This window comes from Actinia tenebrosa, unplaced genomic scaffold (assembly GCF_029948245.1).
Source record: "Actinia tenebrosa isolate PJP-AT-01 unplaced genomic scaffold, QUT_ActTen_1.0 PGA_scaffold10__47_contigs__length_13832649, whole genome shotgun sequence".
In the NCBI taxonomy this organism is placed as follows: domain Eukaryota; kingdom Metazoa; phylum Cnidaria; class Anthozoa; order Actiniaria; family Actiniidae; genus Actinia; species Actinia tenebrosa.
The window spans coordinates 4901096-4929041 of NW_028292570.1; the positions used below are offsets into that span (position 1 = coordinate 4901096).

The 27946-nt window shown below is 43.1% G+C and overlaps 1 protein-coding gene across 1 annotated transcript in view; it reads left to right on the forward strand.

Annotated features, from left to right (window-relative positions):
• LOC116288190 (uncharacterized) overlaps positions 1-27946 on the forward strand; it is a 34499-nt gene extending 6553 nt beyond the window's left edge. Inside the window, exons 2-11 of the mRNA XM_089026594.1 lie at positions 16144-16448; positions 17107-17372; positions 19081-19164; positions 20024-20086; positions 20585-20643; positions 21314-21522; positions 22031-22553; positions 22980-25506; positions 26215-26343; positions 27588-27946. Of these exons, the coding sequence (XP_088882720.1) occupies positions 16214-16448; positions 17107-17372; positions 19081-19164; positions 20024-20086; positions 20585-20643; positions 21314-21522; positions 22031-22553; positions 22980-25506; positions 26215-26343; positions 27588-27704 (4212 nt within the window). The 5' untranslated portion in view covers positions 16144-16213 and the 3' untranslated portion in view covers positions 27705-27946. The remainder of the gene's footprint in view (positions 1-16143; positions 16449-17106; positions 17373-19080; positions 19165-20023; positions 20087-20584; positions 20644-21313; positions 21523-22030; positions 22554-22979; positions 25507-26214; positions 26344-27587) is intronic.

The window sequence follows — 27946 nt, forward strand, 5'->3', positions numbered from 1 at the left end:
ATCTTTAAAGAGACGATGTTGAAGCATACGTCAGGTAAAGAGGCCAGGGAATGGTTAGCAGGACCCAACATGCGGTATTGGCCACAGCAGTTAAACTTTGCTATTTGGGCTGCCACTAAAGGTTGTGGTGTTGCCGCGGACATGTTTCACATTCCAATTATGCAGTTTCACGTTGCCTTTACGATAAGGAGGTTGTTGAAGGAGCTTAACGTACCCCTACCGGGAGATAAGGCATTTGATCCAATGAATAACCGCTACGACTCCGCAGCCCTGGAAAGGTTAATTAATGAGTTCAAACCACAGCAAAAAGATTTTCGTTATAAGGAGGGTAAGACGCATGGGCTGGGTATAGTTTATGTTTGGGGTGCCAATGGTGAGAAGCCGGCCGACTATGGGCATCAGGAATATCCAAGTGATGAGTTAGAGTTCGGTGATATGGGTGGTGATAAGAGCAATAATTCATTAATTACTAGAATTCAAACGAACTACCCCGGCACTTGGGATCCGTTCGTGTTAATGAAAGGAAAAGGTCTAAGAAACCTAGCCAGGATTAACCGTAGCATAGAAACATTCGTGTACTGCATCCTGGGAGCGCAGGTAAATACCCGCAACCCCATTGTTGGATCCCAAGGCGCTTCACAGGAAACGCAACAAGAATTCCTAACTTTATTTGAGTCTGCAATAATAGAAAATGACATATCTAAATCGGTGCAGAGATATCAATTAGCGGTGCAGCAGTCTAAAGTGCGGCTGGATTACGCTTTGTCGCCTGGTTGTTGGTTAATGCCAAGTAATTTGGTTATTAACACCAATTCCGTTGTGGGTTATAACAACAAGCTGCAGCGAGCTACTAAGGATATGAAGTTTGGGGTGAATGACGTGAACTCTGACATGACCAAGGGCATTACTCACTTCGTAGAGAAACCAAAAAAAGAGGTAGAAAAACCATTAAAAAAGGTGTACGTGCCACCAAAGAAACCAGTAAAGAAGGTTATGCCGCCTGAGGAATATGACCACAACTTACTAAAGGCCGGCTTAGCAGCTGCAAGCATTGGTCTGAGCTATTATATATGGCGATGAACAACCCCTACGTAGCTGGAGTAGATTGTGTTTATACGACTTACACAGGTGAGAAAAAATACAACCAGAGCTCTTGGGTTGATGTCACCGGAATGTCTGTGGATTTGAACTACTCGGGAAAGAAGTTAATCCTTTGTAGTATTTGCATTGGTACGAGTAGTCATGCCAACGTGGGCTTTAGGTTCCTGGATGCGAACGGCATACTGCAGCCTATGCGCGCGAAGACAAACAACAGGGAGCCTGTACATTTCTCCGTAGAACCAAATGCTAGTAGCGCCGAGAATTTATCGGTTTGGACTTTCCATATGGTTACCGATTGCCATGGGAAGGTAAAATTACAAATACGCGTAGATGACACCGGGAGCGTTTGCGTAAATAGTATAGAAAATCAAAGGGATGAAAGATATAATCACGCAACTATTAGCACTTTATCGGTAATGAGTCTCTAGTATATATGAACCCACACGCGAAGGAAGATTGGTTTCTTTATTATTTGAAGGAAAAGGTGTACTTACACAATGACGATTGGGTTGACACTGGATTGTGGGTGGAGGCCGGAGGTTTAGCATTGATTATATGTAATATTCACGTTAGCGTGAAGGAGGAACACGCCATTGGGTTTAGAATTGTTGATGAGGATAACCACCCATTACTACCTTACAGGGTAAAAAAGAATAATAGGGATCCAGCTCATTTTTCATACGAACCCGGAGATACTCTAGATGACATGGCGTTGATAACTTTTCATATGATAGTTAATTGTCGATACGCAAAGCTTCAGATTAATACTTACGCAGAAAGCAATTTTAACATTCACATTTTGATAAATGCTGTTGCATCACAATCCTCTGTACCGGGTAATTCTGCTTATAATCATAAACCCATTTCTACTATGACTGCCATACCCCTAGTCCCGCATTACCAAGGCGGCGCGAATACTATCTTTACTTATCCCCAGTCGAGAACACCTCGGACGCCTAACGACGATTATAAGCCACCAGTAATACATAAGGACAAGATCAGCCCTTCATCTTCTTCAAAAGGACCACCCCAATAGCGACGACCAAGATCCAAATGTTATTCCCCACGAACTTTAGCAGTTCGCCGCCGGTCTTCAGTGTCAGGCTTAAAACGCTACCAAGCAGCCCAGGAAGACCGGCTGCCATCTTTTTTCCCAAGTCCGTCAGCCCACTGCCTAATTTCTTTACGCCCGCGCCCGTAGCCTTCAGCGTGCTAAGGATAACTCCTACTACGGTGCTAATAGCAACCGCAAATACCAGCGGCACTCCATACTTCACCAAAGCTCTTTTTATCTTTTCCTTGGCGGTAAGCCCTAATTCTCTTTCCAGGTTTTCCCTTTGCGCTTGTAATTCCGCAAGGCGTACCTCAAGGGCTTCTACTTCCTTCCTAGCAGCCTCCCTTTCCTCTTCGGAGCGAGTTTGGTCCTCGATTACTTCCTGCTGCCGCTCTATTCGACCCTGCAGGTCTTCGATGGTCTCCTGAAGTTGTCTTATTTCCAGATCCTTTTCAGCCATTTGTGCTATAATACGCCTTTCCCTGTCGTGACTCTCCACTAATTCATTTCCTATGCGTACTAGCTGCTCATCCTTACCAGCCAAGCGGCTAAAGGTATTCTGAAAGTCCTTCACGGCAGTGGTCTTTTCATCTAACAACTTAGATATCCGCTGCCGAAAGTCGGCAACTTCGGCGGCATGACTTTCAACAGTAGCTTGGTTTCCCCTCATGAATTCGTCTTCCATTTCCTTAAGTCTTTCTTCGAGGACGTCGTTTTCCAGCTCTAGATTCTGGAAAGACACCTTAAGAGCCGCCAAATCCTCACTTGCCCTTAAGAGGTCCTCGCGCTCCCTGGTGATTCGTTCTAAGTCGTTATTAACTGCCTCCGTTCGGTTAGTAATCTCGGCCAATTCTCGTTGCGCTTCCGCTAAATCATATGCAGAAGAGGCTTGCTCGGCAAGGCGTGCTGGTAAGGTCCGTATTTTATTTATCTTGGCCTCCAATTCCTGTTTTTGAGAGTTCAGCGTAGCAACTTCCTCTGTCTTGGTTTGGAGTGACTCACTTAGCGTTCCTACTTGCGCCCTTAATTCTTCGTATGTTCCATGGCCGCCTGCAAAGACCGGTAATTTAGCTGCCGCCTCAAAGATCTTACCGAAATCCAGTCGCATTTTCTCCCTAGTCGAGCCTCGCTGCGTGGTTAAGTTGGGTTCCCCTATGGCTTTTCTCAAGGTGGGGGGAATCTTAGGGTCACTAAAGTATCTACCTCTTTCATCTCTAATTACGTAAACTTTAGAGCCGCTCCTAGAAAGTCTGCCTACGATAATTTCCTTACCCCATTCGTTGCTGTCGTCGAATTCCAGCTGGGCTTTGTTGTGATCCCAGTCCGGCAGCAGCTCCACCAGTCGGTCAAAGTCAGGAGCTTCGTCTTCCGACAAGGATTCATCTAAGCGCGCGGTAACCGATTCCGCCCAAGTTTGTGTAGGTGGCTCTGGTACTGGACCTAAGTCTTCCATTCGCAAGTATTCTGGAATGGGTTTGTGTGGATTTTTGCGCGTAAACATACGATTTAAGGCGGCCTTGAACCTCCTCCACCTTCTACCGAACTTGTTTTCTAAGGCTGCGTCGTAAACTAGGGGGTCGGTATCCGCGCCTTTAGTCCATGCGTCGAATTCTTCGTCATTAATGTCGACTTGGCCTTCTTCGGTAAGGGGATCAAAATCCGTTCCTTCTACTTCCATTATATATGATAAGCTCAAAGTTAAATCCCAACGCATTGCCTAAGCAGGTTGGCGGGCTGAAAGCAGAACGCACCTTTCACCGGGTCACATTCACACCTTCTAGCGCTAAACCTGGAGAAACCCTGTACGTAGGCGTACCCCGCCTAACGGATAACCTAGTGTTGGTTCCTGGCACCTTGGCGCTAAGGTTTGACCTAGCAATACAACCAAGCACCAAGGACAAGCGATATACCGTCAATAACGTGGGTAGGAACCTCGTCTCTAAGATGAGAATCAAGTTCGCAGGGGAATCCCTCTTGGATTTGAATAGGTACGATTTGTACACCACGTATAAGGATCTGTGGCTAACAGCCTTTGACCGTGCACAAAAGATAGAGCAGGGAATTGGAAGTGTTATTCTTCGTAAGCTTCGCAGCGATACTAACCCCGCGCCTACCGATTCCAGTGGAGCAACCGCAGTAGCAGACGCGACGAGGGTAAAGACCGCCTATGGTAGCAAGTACGTTATCCCTTTGGATTTCGAAGTAATTACGAACCATGGCGTGTATTACCCCAGGCAGTTATCCGAGTTACAGTTTGAAGTAACCTTGGCGGACACTACGAACGTCATAGGAGGCATGGACAGCGCAATCAGTGGAGCCGTGGATCCTTATTCTATCACCAACTTAGAGCTGCAGTATGAGACCGTGTACAGCGAAGATTTAGCACGTAGCGCTGGCATGGAATATAGCGCCGGAAAGGCATTCTTATACGACCACGTAGTAATGTATAAGACATTTAGCTTCCTAGATAAGACGGATGAGGTTATTAACCAAAGTATTAACATCCCCCGAAGAAGTCTCACGGGGTTGATGTTGGTGTTTGCCAAACCCTACGAAGCCGGTAAGCGCGACTCCGAAGCGTTCCACAACCCCAACATTATTAACGTCGGCGTGAACATAAACGGCGTTCCAAACAAGGTTTACTCCCAGGGGATAAAGCCCGCAGACGTGTACAGGGAGGCAAAGCGTAAGTTTGGCGACCAAATTAACCCTGAGGAATTCTTTAATGATAAGTATGCGCTGTGGATCGATATGCGCACCATCAACGACGAAGACCTACATGGTCAGGGTTTACGTCTAGTAAATACGCAGGATGGCATAACATTGGAGATCAAACGCACCAAGAACACCGATGCGGGCGACGGCGACAAAATAAACTGCTACGTCTTCGTCGTCTCAGACGCGCAACTGAGCGTAGAAATGAACCAACTTAAAAGTGTTGCATATTAAGGTTAAAATATTTCTTAGATATACAATGCTTCGCGTATTCGAAAACAACGACGCCAAACTGCAATGCATAGTGCAAGGCGAAACTTTGTACTTCAAAGCAAAGGAAGTGGCAGCTGCGTTAGGATATGAGCGCCCTAGAGATGCAATTAAGGATCACGTCTCTGATAAATACAAGAAAAGGTTGGATGAGCTAAGGGGGGCTCCAAATCACCGCTCCCTTGCTAACGCACAGCCACATTCCGTGTTCATTTCCGAACCTGGTTTGTACGAACTGATATTTAGTTCTAAGCTACCCAAAGCTGTGGAGTTTCGCGATTGGGTCTTCGAAGAAGTCCTTCCCGCATTAAGAAAAACAGGTAAATATGAAAGGCGGTTTGACGGTCCAAACAAGTTGGTATTCAAAATAGAAAATGAATTTGACCTACATAAAAAGGTGGTGGACTACATCCGCAGGTTTTACCCTAAGATACTTTTAGCCCCTGGTCTAGGTGAACTGCAGGATTCAGACGGCAAACGTATAAAGTGCTGGCAGAAAGGATATCAACGCGGTCAACCCGACTTAATGATCTTGAATGCGCATACGCATTACTGTGGATTCTGCATAGAGCTAAAGACCCCAAAAGGCAACGGCAGGTTATCTGAGGATCAGCAACTGCTCTTACAGAGGTATGAAGAAAACGGCTATAAGGTGCTCATAAGCAGCGACTACGATGTCATTTGCAGGGAGATCACTGCGTATGCTGAACACCTACGAATTCCCTGCAGGTGGTGTTGTAAGGTCTTTAAAACCTCGGAGACTTTGGCAACACACTTAAAGATATTTCATAGAATATATGGACAAGGATAAATTTAACGAGTTAAAGTTTATACAAACATACTGGAGGGATTTGCAGGTGGGGGAGATTTACGAGATAAAGAATTACGTGGTCTTTGAAGACTTGGACCGCCTGCGCTTGGTTTTAAAGAATAAAAAAAGAACATACACCCTTTGGGCGCCCGATAGGATAAGGTACGCTATTGAAGGGCAGGACGTTACCCATGTTATGAGTCATGGTAAAAAGGATGGCAGGTGGGTATTTGACGTGGTTAATTGGGAGCCTGAGAGTCCTCTGCATTCATAAGGACGTCTGCTAAAGTCCGCTGCTCCGCGGAGCACCAATGCCCCACAAAGGATCCTTCCAGGAATACCTTGCCGCAATGAAGGCAGGTGTATTTTTTACGCGGTGCAGGAGTGGGCGTAATGCAATCAGCAGGTAGTTCGCACGTAATACAGTCCATATATTGAAAGGGCGATCAGGAATCCTCCAAAGAAGGCGGCTGCGTAGGCTAGCATATACCTTTAAAAGGGGTCCTTATTTTTATTGTTGTTTTGTTGATGATACTTAACAAACAACAATAAAAATAAGAATGGGATTTGAGACTCTTTGCACAAGTCATACTTTACTACATCTCTTGACGAAAAAAGGTAGTGACCCCTTTTAAAAGGGTTCTTATTCATTATCCTGCAACCTTCTTTAAAAGAGGTTCCTATTATTCTTGTTGTTTTGTTAACAAACAACATAAAAAATAAGATCAGGATTTGAGACTCTTTGCACAAACCCTATCTTACTATCTTAGGTCCCTTTCTAACTTCTACGGGCTTTCCTTGCCGCCTCGTTACTGGCATGCCAAGCATCAAAGCGATCTAAGTACTCTTTAAAACCACCTTGACCCTCATACAAACAATGCCAAATATGTTGACCGCTCCTTTGACAGCCGCAGCGCTCACAGTTGGCCTCCCAATATTCCCTATCTTCCCACCTTACGCCTTCTACGCGGTCAAACTCCGCAAACGTTTCGTCTATTTCTTTCTTCCTTTGCGTTAACTCTTTCGTGGTGTCTACCGGACAACATCTGGCGGCAACGTCACCGTGCTCCTCACATGCTACGCCCAGCAGATCGTAATTACCGTAGCATCTATGTCGGTGCCAGGCGTCGGTAACGTCCTCGTCGCAGCGCACGCATACATTCTTTAAACAAACCCTTCTGCTACGGTGGTACTCCAACGCCTGCGCGCTGCTAAACTGCTTATCGCAGTCTTCGCAAAACAGTGACGTTGTTTACTTTCTTACTGCATACCCGTCTTTCGACGTGATATTGCAATCTTTGCTTGCTGCTGAACTCCCTTTCACATTGCTCGCACTTCATTATAACTAAGTGTTATTTAAGCCTTATAAGGGATACTTAATAAAGTCCTGCACGCTTTCTTTTGCCCAACCGGCCATCGTCAACAAGGCACCAAACCTTTCTGCGCGCTTCAGACCGCACATTTCATCATACAATTCCTGCACGCGCTCCCGCAGCCGATCGATCTCCTCCCTTTGCATTTCTATGGTGTCTCTTTTATCTTTTGCGTCGCCGGCAATCCTTCTTACTGCGTCCACTGGGTCCATCGTATATATAATGGATCCGAACCATATTCCTTGTAACGCTCTGATCGTAGGACCCACCGGCTGCGGCAAAACGCAGTTCGTCGTGGAGCAGCTATTAGGACCTTTTAGATACCGTTTCGACTACATAGTGCTATTATGTCCCACCTATGTGAATAACCGCACCTGGGAAGGCATAGGAGTGAAAGATGACGACTTCTTCGTGGATATCTTAGATCCTAATGAGTTATCCAGCCATTTGAAGTTTTGGCATAAGCAATTCCCCAAGGACACGCAGACACTCCTCATACTGGATGACATTGCCTGTGGGGACGACGTAAAAAGACGCACTTCCGAATTAGTGAAGCTCGCCTTCAGCGGCAGGCATGACAATATCAGCGTTTGGTTGCTTTCCCAGCAGCTTACCAGCGTCTCTAAACCCTTTAGGGAAAACATAGGCTCCCTGGTCGTCTTCTACACTCCGAGCCGGAGTGACCTGGAAACCATCCTTTCTGACTACGGCGGTGAGATAAGCAAGGAACAGCTGCATGAATACATGCGGCATTTAAAAACGCACCAACATTCCAAAATGATCTTCTCTTTGAGGTTTCCGTATTCCATAAAGATATATGGATATTGAGCAGCTCTTAGATGAAGTCCCCACACAGCTAAACGAAAGTAACCTTAAGGAACAACTTAACATCCTTGTGTCTTCTGGGAAGTGCAAAGAAATGATAGGTAAGGACCTCAACCATGAGCAAGTTAATAAGTTGTCAGAAGAGGAAGTCAAAAAGTTCCATAAGAGGTACGAGGCCGCCCTTGCAAGTAAGACCACGGACGCCGTAGCAGACTCAGCCATTAAGCTGGCCACCAAGCTTCTCGGACTTGCGCTGCCCATAGACGACGTGGAGCAACTACGGAAGGACATCAGCGAGGACTATGTCATATCCCAAGAACTTAAGATAACCTGCGGCTGGTTGTCTTTGAAGTGCGGTAAGTTAATGGCAGTCGCCTCTGCGGCTTTGCACGTAGCTCAGCACGTCGACTTGAAGGAGGTACTAGGTTCCTTCGGAACATCTTGGAAGGACTTCAAGAAGGACAGAGAAGTCGAAAAGGTCTTCCAGGCAGCACTTACTGAGGTACCTGATCAAGTCGCCTCAAGTACTTAGTCAAGTCGCCTCAAGTACTTAGTCAAGTCGTTGTCAAGTACTTACTTAAGTCATTGTCAAGTCGTTGTCAAGTACTTACTTAAGTCATTCTCAAGTACTTAGTCAAGTCGTCCTTAAGTCATTGCCAAGTCATTATTAAGTTACTTGTCAAGTCCTTCAAGTCCTTAGATATAAGATGAGTGGCACCGAAGAACAACCACCCGTAGAAGATACCAAGATTACCAAGGCTAAATCTCCAGGCAGAGTTGCCGCGGGAAAGAAGCTCGCAGAGATGAACAGGAAGAACAAAGCCAAAAAAGAAGAAAAGGTAGAAGAAGAGGAATCCTTTTGGAATCCCGGCTACGTCATTGGCGCGATAGGAATTGCTATAGCAGCAGGCAGCCTCTACTTACAATGGCGGGCTACGAAGCCAAAGGTAAAGTGGGAGGCCCCAACATATCGCGCACCCGTGGAGGTTAGAAAAAGTAAGATCCCCGTAATGGAATAACCTTCTCGCTTTGTAATGTAATGTCGACCGCGTTGTTGAAAACTGTTGAAGAAGCAGCTATTATTACTTCCATCGTTGCGGGTATTGGTTGGGTAGGTAAGAAAGTGCTCAAAGAAGACTTTACTGAAGACCCAAGCAAGAGCTTCGCTAATTTTGCTAAAATGACCGCTGCCGTAGGCGGGGCTATCATGCTAAAGGATTACCTACGAAAGGAAAAGTACCTCCCTACGGCGTAATATATAATGGCTAGCGTGGTCATAGGTGGAGTCGTCGCAGCTTTAGCATTCACTGGAGCTAATTATGGCGGTCAATATTTGGATAGATTAGTTAGAGGCGACAAAAGCGGAGAATTGGCCGCTGAGAGGAAGAGACACGATTTAGCGCTGGAGAAATATCAAAGGGACGTGGCGGCTTGGAATGAAAAAAGACAAGCTTACAGGGATTGGTTGGACAAGAACTACCAAGACAAAATGCAGGCGGATAAGAATTTCGAAAATACAGACTACGCCTTTAAGCTTTATGCGCAGGCGCACCCCGCGGCATTAACGGGGTTAAGAAAGCCTCAGTTCAAGAATTACTATCAGCCTTCTAAGAAACAAAAAGACAATGAGCTGGTCTTCGTAGGACTGGCAGGGCTGGCGGGAGGCGTGGCTTTGGCGTATCTAATATAATGATCGTCTTTTTGGAAAGCGACAAGAATAACTTTACTACTTATCTGAATCCTCCCATCCGCGCGGAAAGGGTTCGGTTGGTTAGTTGCTCTTTGTACAATTCTTGGTATAATTTGATTGGCGGCTTTGTCGTCGTGACTTCCACCAAACCAAAGTTGCCAGATTCCCATTACACCCCTATAACACTGGCTAAGGAGCTAGCAAAGCATGGATATACTCTTACCACAGGATTACCCCATGAAATGAAATTCAAGAAAAATAGTGGAAGCGCTAATTTAAAGGACAGTTCATTGGTAGAACTCCTGGGCCTTACTAGTACCACGATAAATAGCGGTAATACATATGATGTAAAATGGAAAGTCGCATCCTCTTACGAAGTCTATTGCGATTTAGTCCATAGTTACAACAATGGAGAAAAGTCTTCTCTTATGTCTAAGTTTCTGCCCAAAGGTAATCCGTTCGATCTGGTAGAATACACTCCCATTTCTTTAAGCTATGACTTGTCTAATTTGGTAGAAAGCATAAACATCACCATTAAAGTGGACGGAAAGACGGTGGATTTTAACGGACGAAAGATCAATCTTGTTTTGGAATTCATATAATGGGCCGCGTAAAGGACAAACTCAAAAGGATTTACTATGGACCTGAAGGCTATTGGAAAGGAGCGTCGGCCATCAAGAAACTCGCGACCGCGGCCAGGGTATCAGAAGAAACGGCTAAGAATTGGCTAAGAAAACAAACCCTCTGGCAGGTTTATCTTCCCGTGCCTAAGTACATTCCCAGGCCCAGCTTTACCGTAAATACCCCTAATGAAGTTCATCAGGCAGATTTGCTTTTCTTACCGCACGATAAGGTGAGAAAAAAGACCTATAGATACGCTTTGACCGTAGTCGATATCGCAAGCAGATATAAGGACGCCGAACCCATAACCAGCAAGGATTCTGGGGAAGTCGCAGAAGCCCTAGGTAGGATTTATAAGCGCGTCTTGAAATGGCCCAAGCTGCTGCAAGTGGATGCGGGGACAGAGTTCATGGGCGTGGTTACTAAGACCCTGAAAGACCACAGCACTAAGATTAGGAGAGCTGAAGCTGAGTACCACAGGGGTCAGAGCATTGTTGAAAGATTCAATAAGACCCTGGCCGAGCGTCTCTTTGGGTACCAGTATTGGAAAGAGCTGGAAGATCCCTCCAAACGCAACAGGGAATGGACTCAGCGGCTCCCCCAGGTCATCGCGGCCTTGAACAACGAGGAGGGCAGGGCTACGGGAATAAAACCCAAGGATGCCATAAAAAAGAAACACGTGGAACACAAGTCCTACGTCAGAAGTTCGAGGGCAGTCGGACTAAAGGAAAAAAAGCTCCCCCGCGACATAGTGGTCAGATACCTCTATCAGCCGGGGGAACTCGAAGGTGGCAGTAAGAGAGCCACGGATCCTAACTGGTCTTTGGAAACGTATGAGATTTCAAAGTCCGTCACCAAGGAAGGGCAACCCGTGTTGTATTACCTAAATGGCCCAAGTCGCGGATTTGTCATGGAAGAGCTGCTCATAGTCCCTAAAGACTCAGAGTAGCGCAGCACCGCGCGCCCGATTACACTCTAGGCATGTCAGTCTTACGTTGCCTCTGCAATGCCCGCGTTTGTTATTTATGCGATCCACGGAGAACTGCTGATCGTCATTTGGGTCAAACCTCCATAGTAGAGGTATGTTACATTTGGCACAGCGGGCGCCTTTCTTATAGACGTCGTCCACGCATAGGTCGAACGTCATATTTTTTTCTTCGTCGTGGCGCTTGTAGCGAAGGAGTTTCTTAGCAATGTTCTCCTTAGCTATGTCTTCTGGCGTTTTATCGTAACGCAATTGCGGACCCCAGGCTCTCCGCAACTGTTTGGCATACTCCACACGACTTACGGCGGTGTAGATAAGGTTGCTCCAACACAGCCGCTGGTCTATGATCCATAAGGTTTCTTTTATGGTAAGCCCTTGCGCGCTGTGGACTGTCATGCAGTAACCCAAGCGCCAGTCTTGATGGGAGGTAATTCTTTCCACCTTTTCTATGGGCACCCAGGCTTTATCATGCGTTACTGCGTTCTGCAGTTGAACATTCGTGCCTGGTACCCAGACATCTTTTCTTTGCATGCGGGTGTCGTGGGGTTTATAGCAAACGGGCACCAAATGACTAGGGAAGCGCTCTCGGTGTATATTTAACAAATCCTTTTGTATGCGAGACTGTGCTGCGCGTTTGCTGCTCAGCACCAGATCCTTTGGATGCCATGCGTAAAGGAAGTCCTCGTAGGACTTCGCTCGTACACGTTTGCGCAGTGTTTTGCATTGGTCGGCGTCACTGAGGCCCCTTAATTCCGCTTTCAGATTTCTTACTTGATCCTTACTGCGGTAGTCGGTGTTAATTTCCTCCGCATGGTCTACCATTTCTTTTAGCCATTCATGGGGCATCTCTCCGGCTATTGGAGAAGGCTGGCAGGGATCTCCGGCAAATATTACTTGACATTTCCCGCGGAGGAATTCTACGAATTCTTTGAGGATTTCTAAAGGCACGGTGCAAATCTCATCCCAAAGTATTACCGGAGGTATGTCATGGATGGCTTCCGGCACCCACTTTTGGCCATTCCAGCGAAAGAAGCTGTGGTAGGTTTGTGCGTCGTGGCCCTGACTGCAGAGTTCCCTTTCCAAACGGTGCGTTGGCGTTAGCACTTTTAAGGCCGGAAAGAGTTCCAAGACGCGCGTAGTCTTACCGCTGCCTCCCGTACCGTACAGATAGGAAAAGCGTTGGTAAGAAATGGGGTCCTTTACGGTTGGCATGGGCCTCATCGTGGGCATTACGACGCCCCAAGTATTTTCTCCGTGATATTCTACACGTGCCCTCCATGCTTTTATCTCCTCATCTTTAACGCGCCATTGACCACTTTCCGCCAACTCATCTTCGGTGTAGAATTCTTTCATCTTCTCTAACACTTCGGGCTTTACGTACAAGGAATCCGTAGCTACGCGCGGGATGTCCTCTTTGTCAAACCGCAGTAACATCGCAAGTAGGTTAATGTGCGCATAGGCTAACATGCTGGCACGCAGATGATAATACTGCGGTCGATGGTCTTGGTAATAACACAGCGCATTCCATTCGTGTGGTTTATCATCTACGAGGTAATCCCATTTCTCCACGGATACCATCGTTCCTTCATCATGTGCACGCTTGATGAGGAAGCTTAACTCGCCGGCGTCCGTTATCAAGCGTCGCTGCATATGTTTTTCACCCTCCTTAGCGCCCTGCGTGAATTTACCTATGACCACACGCGCTGTGGGGTTATGCTCCGGTAACCATTGCGTAAAGGCGCTGTGACAAAGTATGGCTTCATGCGCTGTGTATTTTAAAAGTTTGCGCTCTTCAAAGAACTTCAATAGTGGTATGGGTATCCATTCTTTCTCCTGCAGGTGCTTTCCGTACCACGCATAGATTATTGGATGTAAGTCTTTTGTAAATTTCCAGCTGGTTAACCGTACGAATCCCGTTGCTGGGGCGTCGTAGTGACCATCCAACGCAACACGAAAGAACTGTGAATCTGGATGTCCGTAACGGTCGTAATATTCCTTACAATCTCCTAGGCCTTTAAAACTTGCGGGGTAACAATGTTTCATATCCAGAGACACGTACTCGTCTTCGTCGTACTCCATGTTCCACAGACCACCGTGACCGTGTTCTACGCAAGCTTTAGCTATATCTTTGAACTCCTCCGGTGTGGATTTCCAACCGTTTCTTTTCTTTGCGGCTAAGAAGTCCAAACTGCGGGAGCTAAGCACTTCGTCGGCGCTTTGAATGCGCAGCTGTTCCATTTCCGGTCGGTATAAAGTACCATCTTGGGTCATAAACTGACTTCCCTCCGCATCCATTAACCATATGGAATTCTCATGAACTAATTCTGTCAATGGAGAATTCTTATAGACCTTCGTTTCCTTCTTTCTTGGGAACCTTAACTCCCTCCACGCATGTGCGTTGTGCTGGTAAATTACGATAGGAGCACCCCGGCCCCCATACTTGTGCGTTCCGGAGTAAATAAAACCGTCGGTGATATCCTTGACGTGTATGCGCCTTTCTAACGCGGTTTCCAACTTCTTGATGTTTTCGATGGTTCCTCCGGTCCTATTAGTATTTTTTTCCCATTTCCTGATGGCTTCTCTTCTCTTTAAGGTTAATTTACCACCGCGGGAGGAATCTTCGAAGAACTCTCTAACCAGCTTCCCTATGCAGTTACCTGGATGGCGCATTGGTTTTAACTCTTTAACATCCGGCGTCTTTATCTTGTACGCACCGTAAATAACCACGGTAACCGGGTAAGCAACTTCGTAGAAGAGCATGTCTATTCCCTCTAGTGCTCCCAGTCGCGTGTCCTTGTTTAAAACAAACAGGTCCTTCCTGCCAGACGCCCGTATTGGATTCCTGCCCTTTTCTATTATCCACTCGCCGTCTAAATACTTTATAAACGTCAACTCCAAACGGTAGTCTCCCGCGGGCATCAAATTGATTATCCTTTCTGCTCTTTCCTCGTTCATCGTCTCGTCTGTATCTCCCTCCATAAATGTCGTGAAGGCAAAGTCGGCGTCTAAGCGGTCCAGCACCTGAGTTCGCAGTCGGCGCACAGTTTTATTTCTAATGCTTTTGATGGTATCCATCTATATATAAAGGATATTTTAACCTCCGTTTGCGGTACCCAACAGAGCAGCAGTAAGGACACACCGCGCGCTGCCCCCGGATCGCGCAAGACCCCCTGTAGGGCCTTTAACCTACCTCCGAAACCCCAGGGGGGGCTGGGGTTTTTCGATATGTCATTTTTTCAAATGCCGGCGCTACGCGAGTCCCCCTTACTGCTGCTAATGAGCCTTAATTACCCCATATTAGTTTGCCTTGATCAGCCAGGAGAATAACAATGATGGAGGCATTTTGCATTAAGACATTCTGGTCCCTTCAAACTATCCATAGATGCTTTGCATTGTTTTTGTGCTTTAATTTTTTTTTCATTTCATTTAATCATATTTCACACCACCTAGAGTTTACATTACAGTTCTACATTTTTTTCAATAAAGGTTTACAAGACAATAATTTTATACAATTACATATATATATAACAAAATAACATGAATATTTACAATACAGTATCAGCAAGATTATTAAAACTATCATTGTTGTCACTATTGTTATTATTGTATTTACAAAGATTCAGCTATATAATAATAAATTGAATAGGAAGCTCAGGGTTGCAGACTCCTCAAGAAGTTTCAAGAACATTTTAAATGAAAAAATCAACTCAGGTTTTAGCTCATTCTGAAGTAAATGCATTCTGAAGTATTACCACACAGATCTCGGCTATTAAATAGCATTATAGAATCTATTATTTGAGTAATACATAATTATATTCTTTTTAAAAATTGCTTAAAAGGTTTATTGTTACTACTGACAGTACAATTATTGAGCTAGTTTGATGTCTTTCAAATATACCCTGTTATTATTAACAATATTAACCTTTAGGCTGATCAAAGTCAGTACATAGCTAAATTATATCTGAAATAGCTGAATTTTCCAAAGAAAGGAAAAATTCAGAACCTATATAGAAAAACCCTCAGATCAAGGGAAAGAACTAACAATCTCATGATAAGTTTAAATAAAAAAATCTACTAGCTTTAGCTGTTGTATCACAGCATTGGACAATCACAACAGAGCTACGCTCCAAACTAGCTGAAAGCCCAAAAATCGAATTAGAATTTAGTAGTTGATTTTGAGGAGGGAGGAAAACCGGAGAACCCGGAGAATTACCATCGAAGCACAGGAGAGAACCAACAAACAACTCTAATCACATGCGACATCAAGATCGGCAGGACTTGAACTCGGGCCACATTGGTGAGAGGCAGCGCATTAGCAGTGCACGCCACCTGTGCTTCCCTCTAAGATGTAATTTAGAGTATCACTCAAATCATATAAAACTATTTTACAATTAAATTTTAACTTCATGTAAAAAATATGTGATGTTAGTCTAGGAATGGAACTCAAGACCACAGGGGTGAGAGGCAAGTGAACTGCCATTACACAGGGGAAGATCCAGGAATTTGTTCAGGGGATGGTTCTGCGCACAAGATTAACCAATGGAAGGGGTGCAACCCTTAGAATCAAAGGGGAAAAAAAATTATTTTGTATTGGTTATCTTCAAAGTAGGGGTGGTGTTACACCACCCTGAAGTAGTGGGTTTGTACAAAAATAAACAAAAGTTCCAGTTCTAATGGCATTTTTTTTTCAATTTTCAGAATGGACAGGGTCTGAAGCAAAGACCTGGTGAAGGTATTGCCGTCACAGTAATGTGAAAGGCTGGTTACCATGGCAAAGAGCCTGGATTCAGGAAGCGATGAAGAGTTTGAAGGCTTTCCTTGTGCAGCTAGCCATTCAACAAGAAAGAAAAAGAAAAAATTGGTTAATAAAGCTTTAGAAAGTACTGAAGACGATGAAGATGATGATAGTGATGATTTTAAGGGTTCAATCAAAAGTTCTGGAAGGAAGAGAAAAACATTGGAAGCATTTGAAAGTGATGACGATGACAGCGGAAGTGATGAAGGTATTAATTAAGATGCTAAATTACATTTGAAACATCAAATGTTATCAATACTGTGTAACAACCTCTGGGCTGATCAAAGTCAGGGCATATGGCTAACTCACAGATTGAACCCTGAAACAACCTCTGGGCTGTTCTAAGTCAGGGCATGGCTAACTCACAGATTGAACCCTGAAACAACCTCTGGGCTGATCAAAGTCAGGACATGGCTAACTCACAGATCAAACCCTGAAACAACCTCTGGGCTGATCAAAGTTAGGGCATGGCTAACTCACAGATCAAACCCTGAAATAACCTCTGGGCTGATCAAAGTCAGGGCATGGCTAACTCACAGATCAAACCCTGAAACAACCTCTGGGCTGATCTAAGTCAGGGCATGGCTAACTCACAGATCAAACCCTGAAACAACCTCTGGGCTGATCTAAGTCAGGGCATGGTTAACTCACAGAATGGACCCTGAAATAACCTCTGGGCTGATCTACTGTAAGTCAGGGCATGGCTATCTTACATATTCAATTGGAATGTAGTGACTATTTTTGCAGATAGCTCGAAAACTCGAAAACCTTTTTTGAATGTGTAACGAGGAAGATGATTATGATGACAACACTGAAAATGGTTATGATATTTAAACAATTTAATAATATATACATTTTTAAACCAGACATTGACTCTATTAATGATGATGATGATGAAGAAGACGATGGTGATGATGATGACACTGATGATGGTGATGATAATAATGATGAGGAAGACGGCATTGAAACTGAAGACACTCTTGATGTGGACTTAAATGATGATGATGATGATATCCCATCAAACTCTGACCAGTGTCCCATCTGCCTGATGTCTCTTGGAGGACAAAAGCTTGGCACTCCCAGCGAATGCAAACATGTATTCTGCCTGGCATGCATCATGGAATGGTCTAAGGTCAGCTAACTATATTCTATATATTCTTTATTCTATTCTATTAGAGTACAAACACTAAAAGTGTGCAGCACTTTGCTCTATTTAGTAGTAAATAGTGCTAATTAAACAATAGAAAACAATAGGATTAGCATAATTCAGCAGTATTTAGTGGTATTTAAGTTGCACACTTATAGTGTTTGTACTCTAGCTTTTGGCTGTTGTATAACAGCATGGGACAATCACAACAGCTATTTCTAAGCTCCATAAGTGAAATCTCAAATTGGAATTTAGAAGTTGATTTTTAAGAAGGTAGGAAAACTGGAGAACCCGGGGGAAAAAACGTCCTTTTTTTCACAAGGGTAGCACTTAATAGCCAGTGGCCAACAAACCTGTGGCCCTCATTCCATGATCAAATTGGAATTTTAGGAGTTGATTTTTGCGGAGGGAGGAAAACTGGAGAGAACACAGGAGAGACCCAACAAACAACTCTACTCATATACAACACCGAACCCGGCGGGACTCAAACTCGGGTCGCATTGATGAGAGGCAAGCGCTCACACCGCTACACCACCCGTGCTTCCCTAAAAACCCCTCAAAGGACAGAAGACAACCAACAAACAACTTACTCACGGAAGACTCAAAGCCTGGAAATCAAACCCTGCGCGGCATTGGTGAGAGGAAGCACAGTAGCATCGCACACCACTCTCCTAATTTCAAGGCTCGAAACAACAGCCAATTAATGGGGGACTAGTTAGCACAAAAATCATCCAAATTTTAATTCAGCTGAAACTTTACTAGAATAATCCATAAAAGGTCTAATAATCACTGGTTAAAGTTTTTTCCCGATATTTGGATGGGAAGTATTATATTTTAATAAATTTTTATAGAGTCTGTGACATCATACACTCAACACTAAGCAACACTCCATACATTTCTTTGTAAATAACTTCATGTTTTACTTTATTTCTATTGAGCCCAAAGGTCTTCTTAGGGACTTAACGTACATAACATGTGGTTAGAACCATTTTATGGTATCTTTTCTTCAATACTGAGTTTAAAACTAGAAGATATTTTGATTACAAAATACAAACATGGTGGGGTCGTTTATCTACAACTAAACTAAGCTAACTAATTTAATCAACATAGTCAACGATATTAATATACAGTCAATGTCATTAACGTTGTCCACCGAAAAAAGACATTTACACATTTAGACATTTAGACTAAAGTGAGCCTGAACTTTAAATGTAAAATTCAACTCGTGAATCGAAAATCCAGAATACCCAAACATTTAGTGAGGATTTAAGATGGAGAATGTTATTTCAGCGTTTGTTTTATGCCAGAACGTTCAAGGAAACACGTGATATTTCTTTTAGTTTAAATGTGTAAATGTGTAAATGTGAATGTCTAAATGTCTTTTTTTCGGTGGACAACGTTAATGACATTGACTGTATATATATAAACCTACTTGCAAGAACGTTGTCATACGAAAATAGAACATTAGTGATTTAGTGGGATAGGAATTATATTAAAAAACAAAAGAAGCTCACTGAAGCTGAATTTTTTCTTTTGTGTTTTAATGTATTCCTTTCTCACTAAATCACTAATGTCCTAATATCGTATGACAACGTTCTTGCAAGTAGGTGTATGACCTATAAATGACTAATTGTATTTCAATATAAAACTATCTAAAATAATGTTTTTCTTTTGTGTGTGTATGTGTGTGTAGAATGCCAATACTTGTCCTGTTGACAGGAAGGTGTTCCGAGAAATACTCGTGCATTTAACCAAGAAGGGAGCAATTTTAGAACGAGTAAGTCATCCAAATGTATACGCCTATTTAAATAAGCGTTGTCGTTCAGAGATCTGAAATCTGAGACTGAGTAACATGTTGCAAAATGTAATGAATAGGCCATTTGCAGCTAAGCAATCACGTGCTGATTAATTCACTGAGAGCAAATGAATCGAACATTTTGATTCCCATGGGTGAAATTTACTGGACTGCAAACAAACTTTCTACAACCTGTTTCGAGAGATCGTAATAAAACTACATTTTGTAACACACTGGATACACATGTTTTCATTCAGTTCTTTACAAGTAGCTAAAAAGAATCACCAATGTAATATAAAAACAAAAATTTTGCAGTCCAGTACAGACACGTGACCGTTAACTGCAAAGGGCCTATTCCCAGCCGGGCAACATAGTTTCCTTTTAGATTGGAATATGAAGCACGACATTTGATTTAGAAATGTGATTTGTTCGTATTTTAACCAGAAAACGTGAAAGCCCAAAAATTCTGTTTAGTCTCAGGTCGCGCATTTCAGTTTTACGATCGACAACGTTTTTTGAAAATTGATGGGTTGCAAGCATTCCCAAGAGAGTTAAAAGACAAAAACATGGCGGCCATTGTGGTACCGTGCTAATGAGAAATCTTTTGTTAAATGGTACCAACATGGCCGCGATGAAGTAACATGCAAACGAAGAATCCATAGGTGTATATAGAATGCTGAAAATTATCATTCGATACGCCAGATTTCAATCGCCGATTTTGCTGAAAAATTGCAGTCTACCCATAATCTCATCTCAAAAACGGCGTTTGGCTCTCGGTGTCCGTATTAGAGAGGTTTCACTTTATAAACGATTTTAACTTCGTTGTCTTTGGCTTTGACAGATTCCAGTTGAAGACAGAAGTGTGCCTGAGATAGGATGGGAACAGGAACCGACCTTCTGTGAGGTACAGTAACTTAACATTCCGTCGATTGATGGGTTGCAAAGCATTCCCAAGATAGTCAAATGATAAAGACATCAGTAGCGGATCCGGGGGGGGAGGGTCGAGGTCCGGACGTTCTCCCTGTCATACCTGAGGTTCAACTGATTGTTTTGTCTCAGAATTTAGTTTATTCACAGGTTTTAAGAAATGTTGTGGTTTTTTTAGAAATTGTTTTGATGTGTAACCGGGGGGGGGGGCATAGAAGTGAGTGGTCGTGAAAAACAGGTTTTTCTTAGTGTACGTTTGGACCTCCCCCCTTCCCTTTCCAAAATTCCTGCTTCCTTCCTTGGGCATGGCGGCTATCTTGGTGCGTTTAACAATACGTTAATGTGAAGTCTTTTGGTAAATACCACCAACATGGTCGCCATGACGTAACCTAAAATCGAAGAATAGCTGTAGCGTCGTCCCTGGCAATTTGAGAGTATTCTGGAGTCATTTTTTTCTCATTTGTTGGCCTATCAGGTGTGTCATGAATGTGATAGAGAAGATCGGATGTTGTTGTGCGATGGCTGTGACAAAGGGTAGGTAAATTTAACACAGAAATCTCAATTTCCGTTATTTTAGAGTGCCCGTTTCCATAGTTTGATTGTTCACACTTTAATCGTTTTGTTATCTAGTTATCTAGAGCATTCTACCAAAGAGTATCAACCACGCACGTGCCCCTCATTAGAATGTTGTTTTACTCTCTAGCTCATTTGCGTGCTAGAGACGCTTATGTGAAATCGTTCTGTCTGTCATGAAATGTTTTTTGAAACACTGGGCTGATCAAAGCACGACTTAGGTTCAGGTCAAACATCGAACTTCACATGAGCCGAACTAAATTGAAAATTTGGATAACAAGGGGGTCTTCTTTGATGTCATTAAGTTCCGCTCATGTGGAATTCGACGTTTGACCTGAGGCTAATAGACGTCTTCTCCTTGGAAATTAAAACTCCGTGTCCCGTAAAACTCCAATTTCGAATACTCTGTTGTACAGGGTTATAGCCTCGATTTTGTATTACTTTGAATATTTATATTTTTCAGTCAAGGTCCTTGGAATTTCAAAGTGTTTATATTTTCTAAAGCTGTGCATTCTTTACTTTACCGTTGGTATTTGTGAAGTAGACACTGATACGAGGCTAACCCTTTATAAATGAGTCTGTGGTCAAGGAACACAGCGGTATTTGACTAATGTGAAAATGGTCTATTCAGGTATCACTTGGAATGTCTAAGGCCTCGGCTTTACACGGTACCCGCTGGCTCGTGGTACTGCACCACGTGTATTGAAATTCGACGAAACGAGCAGATGGAAGAGGAAGGAGATTCTGTACCTGACCTGTTGCCAGGCAACGCAAGACGTTCACGTGGTACAGTACGGGCTTCGACGAGAAGCGAGACAAGTAGTGAGACAAACGAAACAGGTAAAATTATGGACCACATGATTTTTCCTTGAGTATGATTTCTTTTACGGAGGAAACCTAATTGCGTAGCATCATGTTGTAAAGATATCAGTCCAACATCAGTCGAGCAAATCAGGGTTCGATATGTGAGTCAGCCATGCCCTGACTTAGATCAGCCCAGAAGTTGTTTCAGGGTTCAATCTGTGAGTCAGCCGTGCCCTGACTTAGATCAGCCCAGAGGTTGTTTCAGGGTTCGATCTGTGAGTCAGCCATGCCCTGACTTAGATCAGCCCAGAGGTTGTTTCAGGGTTCGATCTGTGAGTCAGCCATGCCCTGACTTAGACTAGCCCAGAGATTGTTTCAGGGTTCAATCTGTGAGTTAGCCATGCCCTGACTTAGATCAGCCCAGAAGGTTGTTTCAGGGTTCCATCTGTGAGTCAGCCGTGCCCTGACTTAGATCAGCCCAGAGGTTGGTTTGGTCGAGTGTTTTATCTACTTAGTAACTTCTATTTTTATTTTTTTACGACAGATAGGCCGCAAAGAGCACGAACCGCTGCTAGTAATAGACGACGATCATCTTCAACTCGAGGTCGAGGTAGGGGACGAGGAAGGACTGGTTCTCGTTCTTTAGGCCGCGGGAGGTCTAGGTCGAGTACTACTGCACGCTCGAGGACTGGCTCTACTACACGACGCGGTCGAGGAGGAAAGAAGAAAACAAGAACACGAACGGGACGAACCTCTTCTACCACAGGTAAACCTAAGAGGAAGAAACGAAAAACCACCACTACCAAGAAAAAGCGCCGATCGACGACAAAATCAAAAGCGAAAAAGCGGAAGGCAGATAATGAAGATAGTTATCGTAATCCTTTCGAGGCACAGTCACTTCGAGGACGCACCCCAAGGGAGAGGCTCAACAATAATTTAAGAGCATCTGGCAGTGCTTCTGATCCAGGGCGTGGACTTGGGACGCTTTCTATATTTGGTGACCATTACGCTCTAAATGGGTTTGAAGACGACAGCACGAATGAACCGGAGCAATCCGATTCATCGAGGTGAGTTATTTTACAAGTGTCTGGGACCCTGTAGGTCAGTGTCTTCTTCCTTAATATTGATTGGCACCCACAACACGATGCATAAGACCCTTATGGTGTCCGATGACTTAACTTAACTTGTTTTAATAAGAGCTTTCTATTTATTGATTGGTACCCACAACACGACCCTTTAGTTGTCCGAGGAAGGGTTTTCTAAGTATTGATTGGTACCCAGAACACGATCACTTAGGTGCCTGAGGACTTAACTTCACTTGTGTTGACAAGGGCTTCTAAGTATTGACTGGTACCCATAACACGACCACTTAGGTGCCTAAGGACTTCACTTGTGTTGACAAGAACTTCTTAGATATTGGTTGAAACCCACATCATAATATTTGGGACCCAATTTTGATTTATATGGTAATTTCTTTATTTTGTTTGTAACAGCGTCAAGTCAGGCCATTCCGACGTCCTTGGCTCAATATTTAATGGAATTGAAACTCTCCATGACGAGAATGCAACAGTATCACGTGATGGCCGTGTTCTGCCTTCAGAGTCATATGACAAACGCAGTCCAAATAAGGGAAGTCAGATCAAGGGTATTGAAAGCGGCTCATCCAATGAAAACCCTGGTAACTTCTCACGTGATCAGACTGGAAACAAAGATGAAACCTTAGTGAATTCACCTTTGGTAAAAAAAGAAAAGGAAACAATCGAAAGGAATGAAGATTACCAAACAGATTTACAAAATGTGGCTTTAGGCTCGAACAAGCTGCATGAGAACCCAGGCGCTTCCACTGAACAAATACAAGGTGCAACATTAGAAAATAAAAATTTTAGAGAAAGTTTTAGAGAAAATTTGCGAAATAACTCTTCTGTTACTTCTGATCTTCATAAAAAGTCAGCAAAACCAAAGCTAAAGAGTGGACCATCTTCAAAACTTCCATCTCCGACAGTAGCACATTCCTCTTCTTCAGTCTCCAGTTCTAAAAGGTCACTGAAAGAGCTAACGCCCTCCCCCGCAACATACGTGCGATTCAAAATACCTAAAAAGTCCTCTCCGTCACTTGATTCTTCGTTTTCCCGAGAAAAGGATTCACCTGGAGCCTTGGACGCTCTCGATTCCGAGATGCCTCATTCTACTGCTAGCCCAGACAGTCCAGTGTGTCAAACTCCAATCTCTACTAAGAAAGATTCTTCTCGATACGATAAGTTCTCTACTCATGATTCCAAGGTTTCTCACGATTCTACTGATATTCCAGACAGTCCAGTGTGTAAAACTCCAATCTCTACTAGGAAAGATGCTTCCCAACGGAAGAGGATGTCTCCTATTTTGTGGACTGATAAAGACAAAGAGATCAAGAAGTTACCAGAATTTAAAGTGGATGATAATACTTGCAGAGCAAAATCCACCACAGTCTGCCCCATAGCGCGCTTGCCTAGATCATCCACACCGTCGAGTATACCTTTAAATAACGAAATAACTTCCTCACAAGATAAGAAAATAAGTTCGAGCAGTGATCAAAAGAATGATTTTACTTCATCCACTCGTAATCTTGAAGAAAAATATAAAACAAGTTCAAAGCTAGACGACGCGAAATCTGATTTAATAAGTATTTACAACTCACATCGATCTGCATTTTCTCCAGTGGCTGAGACCAACGACAAACAAGAGGCTAATGGAAAGCATGTGGCAACTGGCGATACTTCTCTTTTGGGAAATCAAAACAGTAAGCCGTCTCTCCAACATCTTCCGACTTCTTTAAGAACTTCTTCGCCTTTGACTGCTAACATTCTTGGACCGCGGCCATCATCATCAGGTTTGATCGGTTCAACAAATATCGGTTCGCCAGGAGGAACAGAAAAAGAAAAACGGAGAGGTCTCTCACCATTGTCTAAATTATTGGGACCTCGGCCGTCAACTGGTTTGACTGGTTGTGCAAGTACTGGTTTGTCAAGAAAGACAGACAAGCAGTCATCATCTGGGCAAGACGCCCGCGTTATAAGATTTACTGGAGGGAAAGGAGAGATAAAAATTAAAGTTGTGCCAAGTCAAGACGAAACACACCCATCCTTACGAAGTTTGCCCGAAGAAACGATTCCTGTCTTACGAAGTTTACCCGAAGAAGCCCATCCTGCCTTACGAAGTTTACCCGAAGAAGCCCATCCTGCCTTACGAAGTTTACCCGAAGATGCTCATCCTGCCTTACGAAGTTTACCCGAAGATGCTCATCCTGCCTTACGAAGTTTACCCGAAGAAGCCCATCCTGCCTTACGAAGTTTACCCGAAGAAGTCCATCCTGCTTCACGAACTTTACCCGACGAATTTCTTCCTACTCTGCGGAGTTTACCTCCACCTTCGATTGTCGAACCACCACTCACCTTTCTAAACACAGCGCAACAACTTTCTTCTCTCAAACCCCTGAAGCGCGTTGCTAAGCAGCCAGCAAGGCCAAAACTGAAAATGCTATCAACTTCTGAGACATCGCAGCCAGCTTCTGGTACTTTGACCAGCGGTGTTCAACCATCGCGTGAATTTTCTAATCGCACCGTTCAGAACCTCGCAATAATTCAAATGCTTCGACATAAGACGTCCAGCCTGAGGACAGAAGTTGAAAAAGGACATTCGTTTCTGCGAAAAGAACTCGAGTCTAGCAGAAGAGAAGCGTCAGAAACCGAACCTGATTCTATGAGCAGCCCAAGTTCAACTTCTACAGCACGGCTTCCTCTCGAAGGGTCTCTGGATCAACAGGAATTGAATACTAATCGTCCAAAGCTTTCCTCACTTCTTGGATCGCCTAGGAACGCCAATTTACCAGTTGCTGTAGTTCGACCTTCTCTATCTTCTGCTGCCTCTGGCTACAAGAACCCAGATGCTTTTTGTCGCCAGACGGTTTCTTTTGCTGGCTTTGCTGATTCTGATGCAAATGGTTCTCAAATTTTAGAATCTGAAAGAGAGAAAAATAGAAGAAAGGTAAAAAAAAAGCCCTCACTTTGTGAACTTTTCCTTTTTATAGGACGTTTGCACGATGGCATCAATGACCTCTACTACCAGACTCCATTGCACCAATTGTGTTAGTATTCTCATGAGAGAATACAAGTTTAGATAAGAAAGAAAATTCGCGAAGCATCTTGGTATTGGGAGTCAAATGACGCCATCATGAAAAAATCCTATTACCGGGTTTCACTTGACATTGATTTTTAAGGGTTTTTCTCCAGATTCTCCGGTTTTCCTCCCTCCGAAAAAGTATCAATTTATAAACTTCCCCATAATGCCTTGCGTTTTTGGGGGGTAACCAATCAAAAAACTGTCCCAAATTGAAAAGTTTCTTAATTGAATCTATACTATACCTGCTTTTATCTGTAGAATACTGATTATCAGTTTATTCGGAATTTATTTTTGCGTGTACAGATCATCAAGAGTTTTGGTCTTACAGAAAATGTATTGACTTACGAAAAAATGTTTAAATTTTACCTTAAACGTCTTCAAGCTTCTATCTTTTTCTATTTTTTACTTCTTCATTTTATCTTTGGATACCAAACAAGGTATTTTCAACATTTTCTGATCAGCCTTCAGCAAAATAAGTGGGTTTTTACCCTCTGGTTACCCCCCAAAGACGCAAAGGATTGTGGGGATGTGAAAGTTGAGAATACAAGTATTTAACGTGTTTCTTTTCCCCAGGGTATTGCTCGACTACAGCGCATAGAGAGGATAAAGGGCGTTATCAAGGAATCGTTACAACCTTATTATGACCACAACGAAATTACCCGTCAAGATTTTAAAGAAATTTTTATTCGAGCTGTTGACAAAGTAAGTGTGGTTCAGTGTGCTATGACATCCTCTATATTTTCATTGTTTCGGCCCCAGGATTTACTGTTTGTACTGTTTGTTATGTAAATTGTATGGAGAGGGAATATCAATTGGGACGAAAGTTCTGTTTTCGCCAGTCACAAAATTTGTATGTCTCAAGTTTTATAAAATGTATATGTTTATATTGTGACAAATAAACTAAACTAAACTAAACTAAACTAAACTAAACTAAACTAAACTAAACTAAACTAAACTAAACTAAACTACTGTAAGGGTGACAAGTTTTCGGTGTTTAAAATACTTTCTCTCAAGAATTTCTTTTCTAGAGTTGGCATTTCTTTTTGCCTCAAAAGACAAAATAAATATGATTCTGAGAAATTCATTTTAAACTAACCAGCTTTTCCAGTTACCTGGTCTCAAGTAGCCAATAGTCCCTTTCACAATTCCCTGCGCCATCTTGAAAGGTAGCCGTGACTTTGCATCGAAGAGAGACGAACGATGAGCTTGCAATGATAGAGACATGTGAATAATTGTCCAAGGTGTTAAAAAAGGTCTCTATCATTGCAAGCTCACCGTTCGTCTCGCGTCGATGCAAAGCCACGACTACCTTTCAAGATGGCGTAGGGAACTGCGAAGGGGACTATTGATCACAAAGCATTTTTTTACGGTGACGAATAGGACGCGGTCAAATGAATTCAAAATTTTGATTGGAATCTTGGGGGTGTGATAAGGGGTTGATTAAGAAAATTAGCATCTGCAAGATTGGTAGGGTTGACGATGCGAATGTTGACATTTTCAAAATGGCGGCTATTTCGTCTCTTAAATAATAATAATAATAATAATAATAATAATAATAACTTTATTTCTATAGCGCTTTTACCTATGTTCAAAGCGCTTTACAAACAATATAACAAATATAAATAATTACTGAAATATCAAATAATCAAAAACCTAACTACTAAACTATCTTAATGACTACATTCTATAAAAATATAATAATCTAGTAATTATAAATATATATAAAATGAATAACTAATCTTAAAAACTAACCATAAGCCTCTTTATATAAAAATGTTTTTAGCTTTTTCTTAAAGCTATCCAAACTTGAACATAATCTAATATCTTGGGGAAGAGTATTCCATAACACAGTCCCAGAATGCACTGCGGCAATGTCAACTCGAACCAGTTTTTTCCTCGACATAGGGATTGGCTAGTAAGTTAAGTTTTCAATAACGTTTTTTCAGGTGAAAGATTCCAATCATGAAATAGACCGCCATCGCATAGCCTTACTCGTGAAGAAGTACGTCAAGATGTTCAAAGGACTGCGTGTAATAGGAGCCAAACACAACAGTAATTTATGACGCCACACACAAGTAGGAAGGTAGATTGATGTATATAGATAGATATAAATGGGCGTAGATTTTATTAATGTGCAATAATGTGCAAATCTTTTTAAAACCAGAATATTTAATAGCTTATTTAATAACTAGACCCTACGAGTCAATAGTCCATGAGGCCCGAAGGCAGAATGATTGAGCTATTGACTCGTCGACCATTAAGTGTAAACCTTTTAGTTGTTCAAATAAATGGATACGAAAGGCCA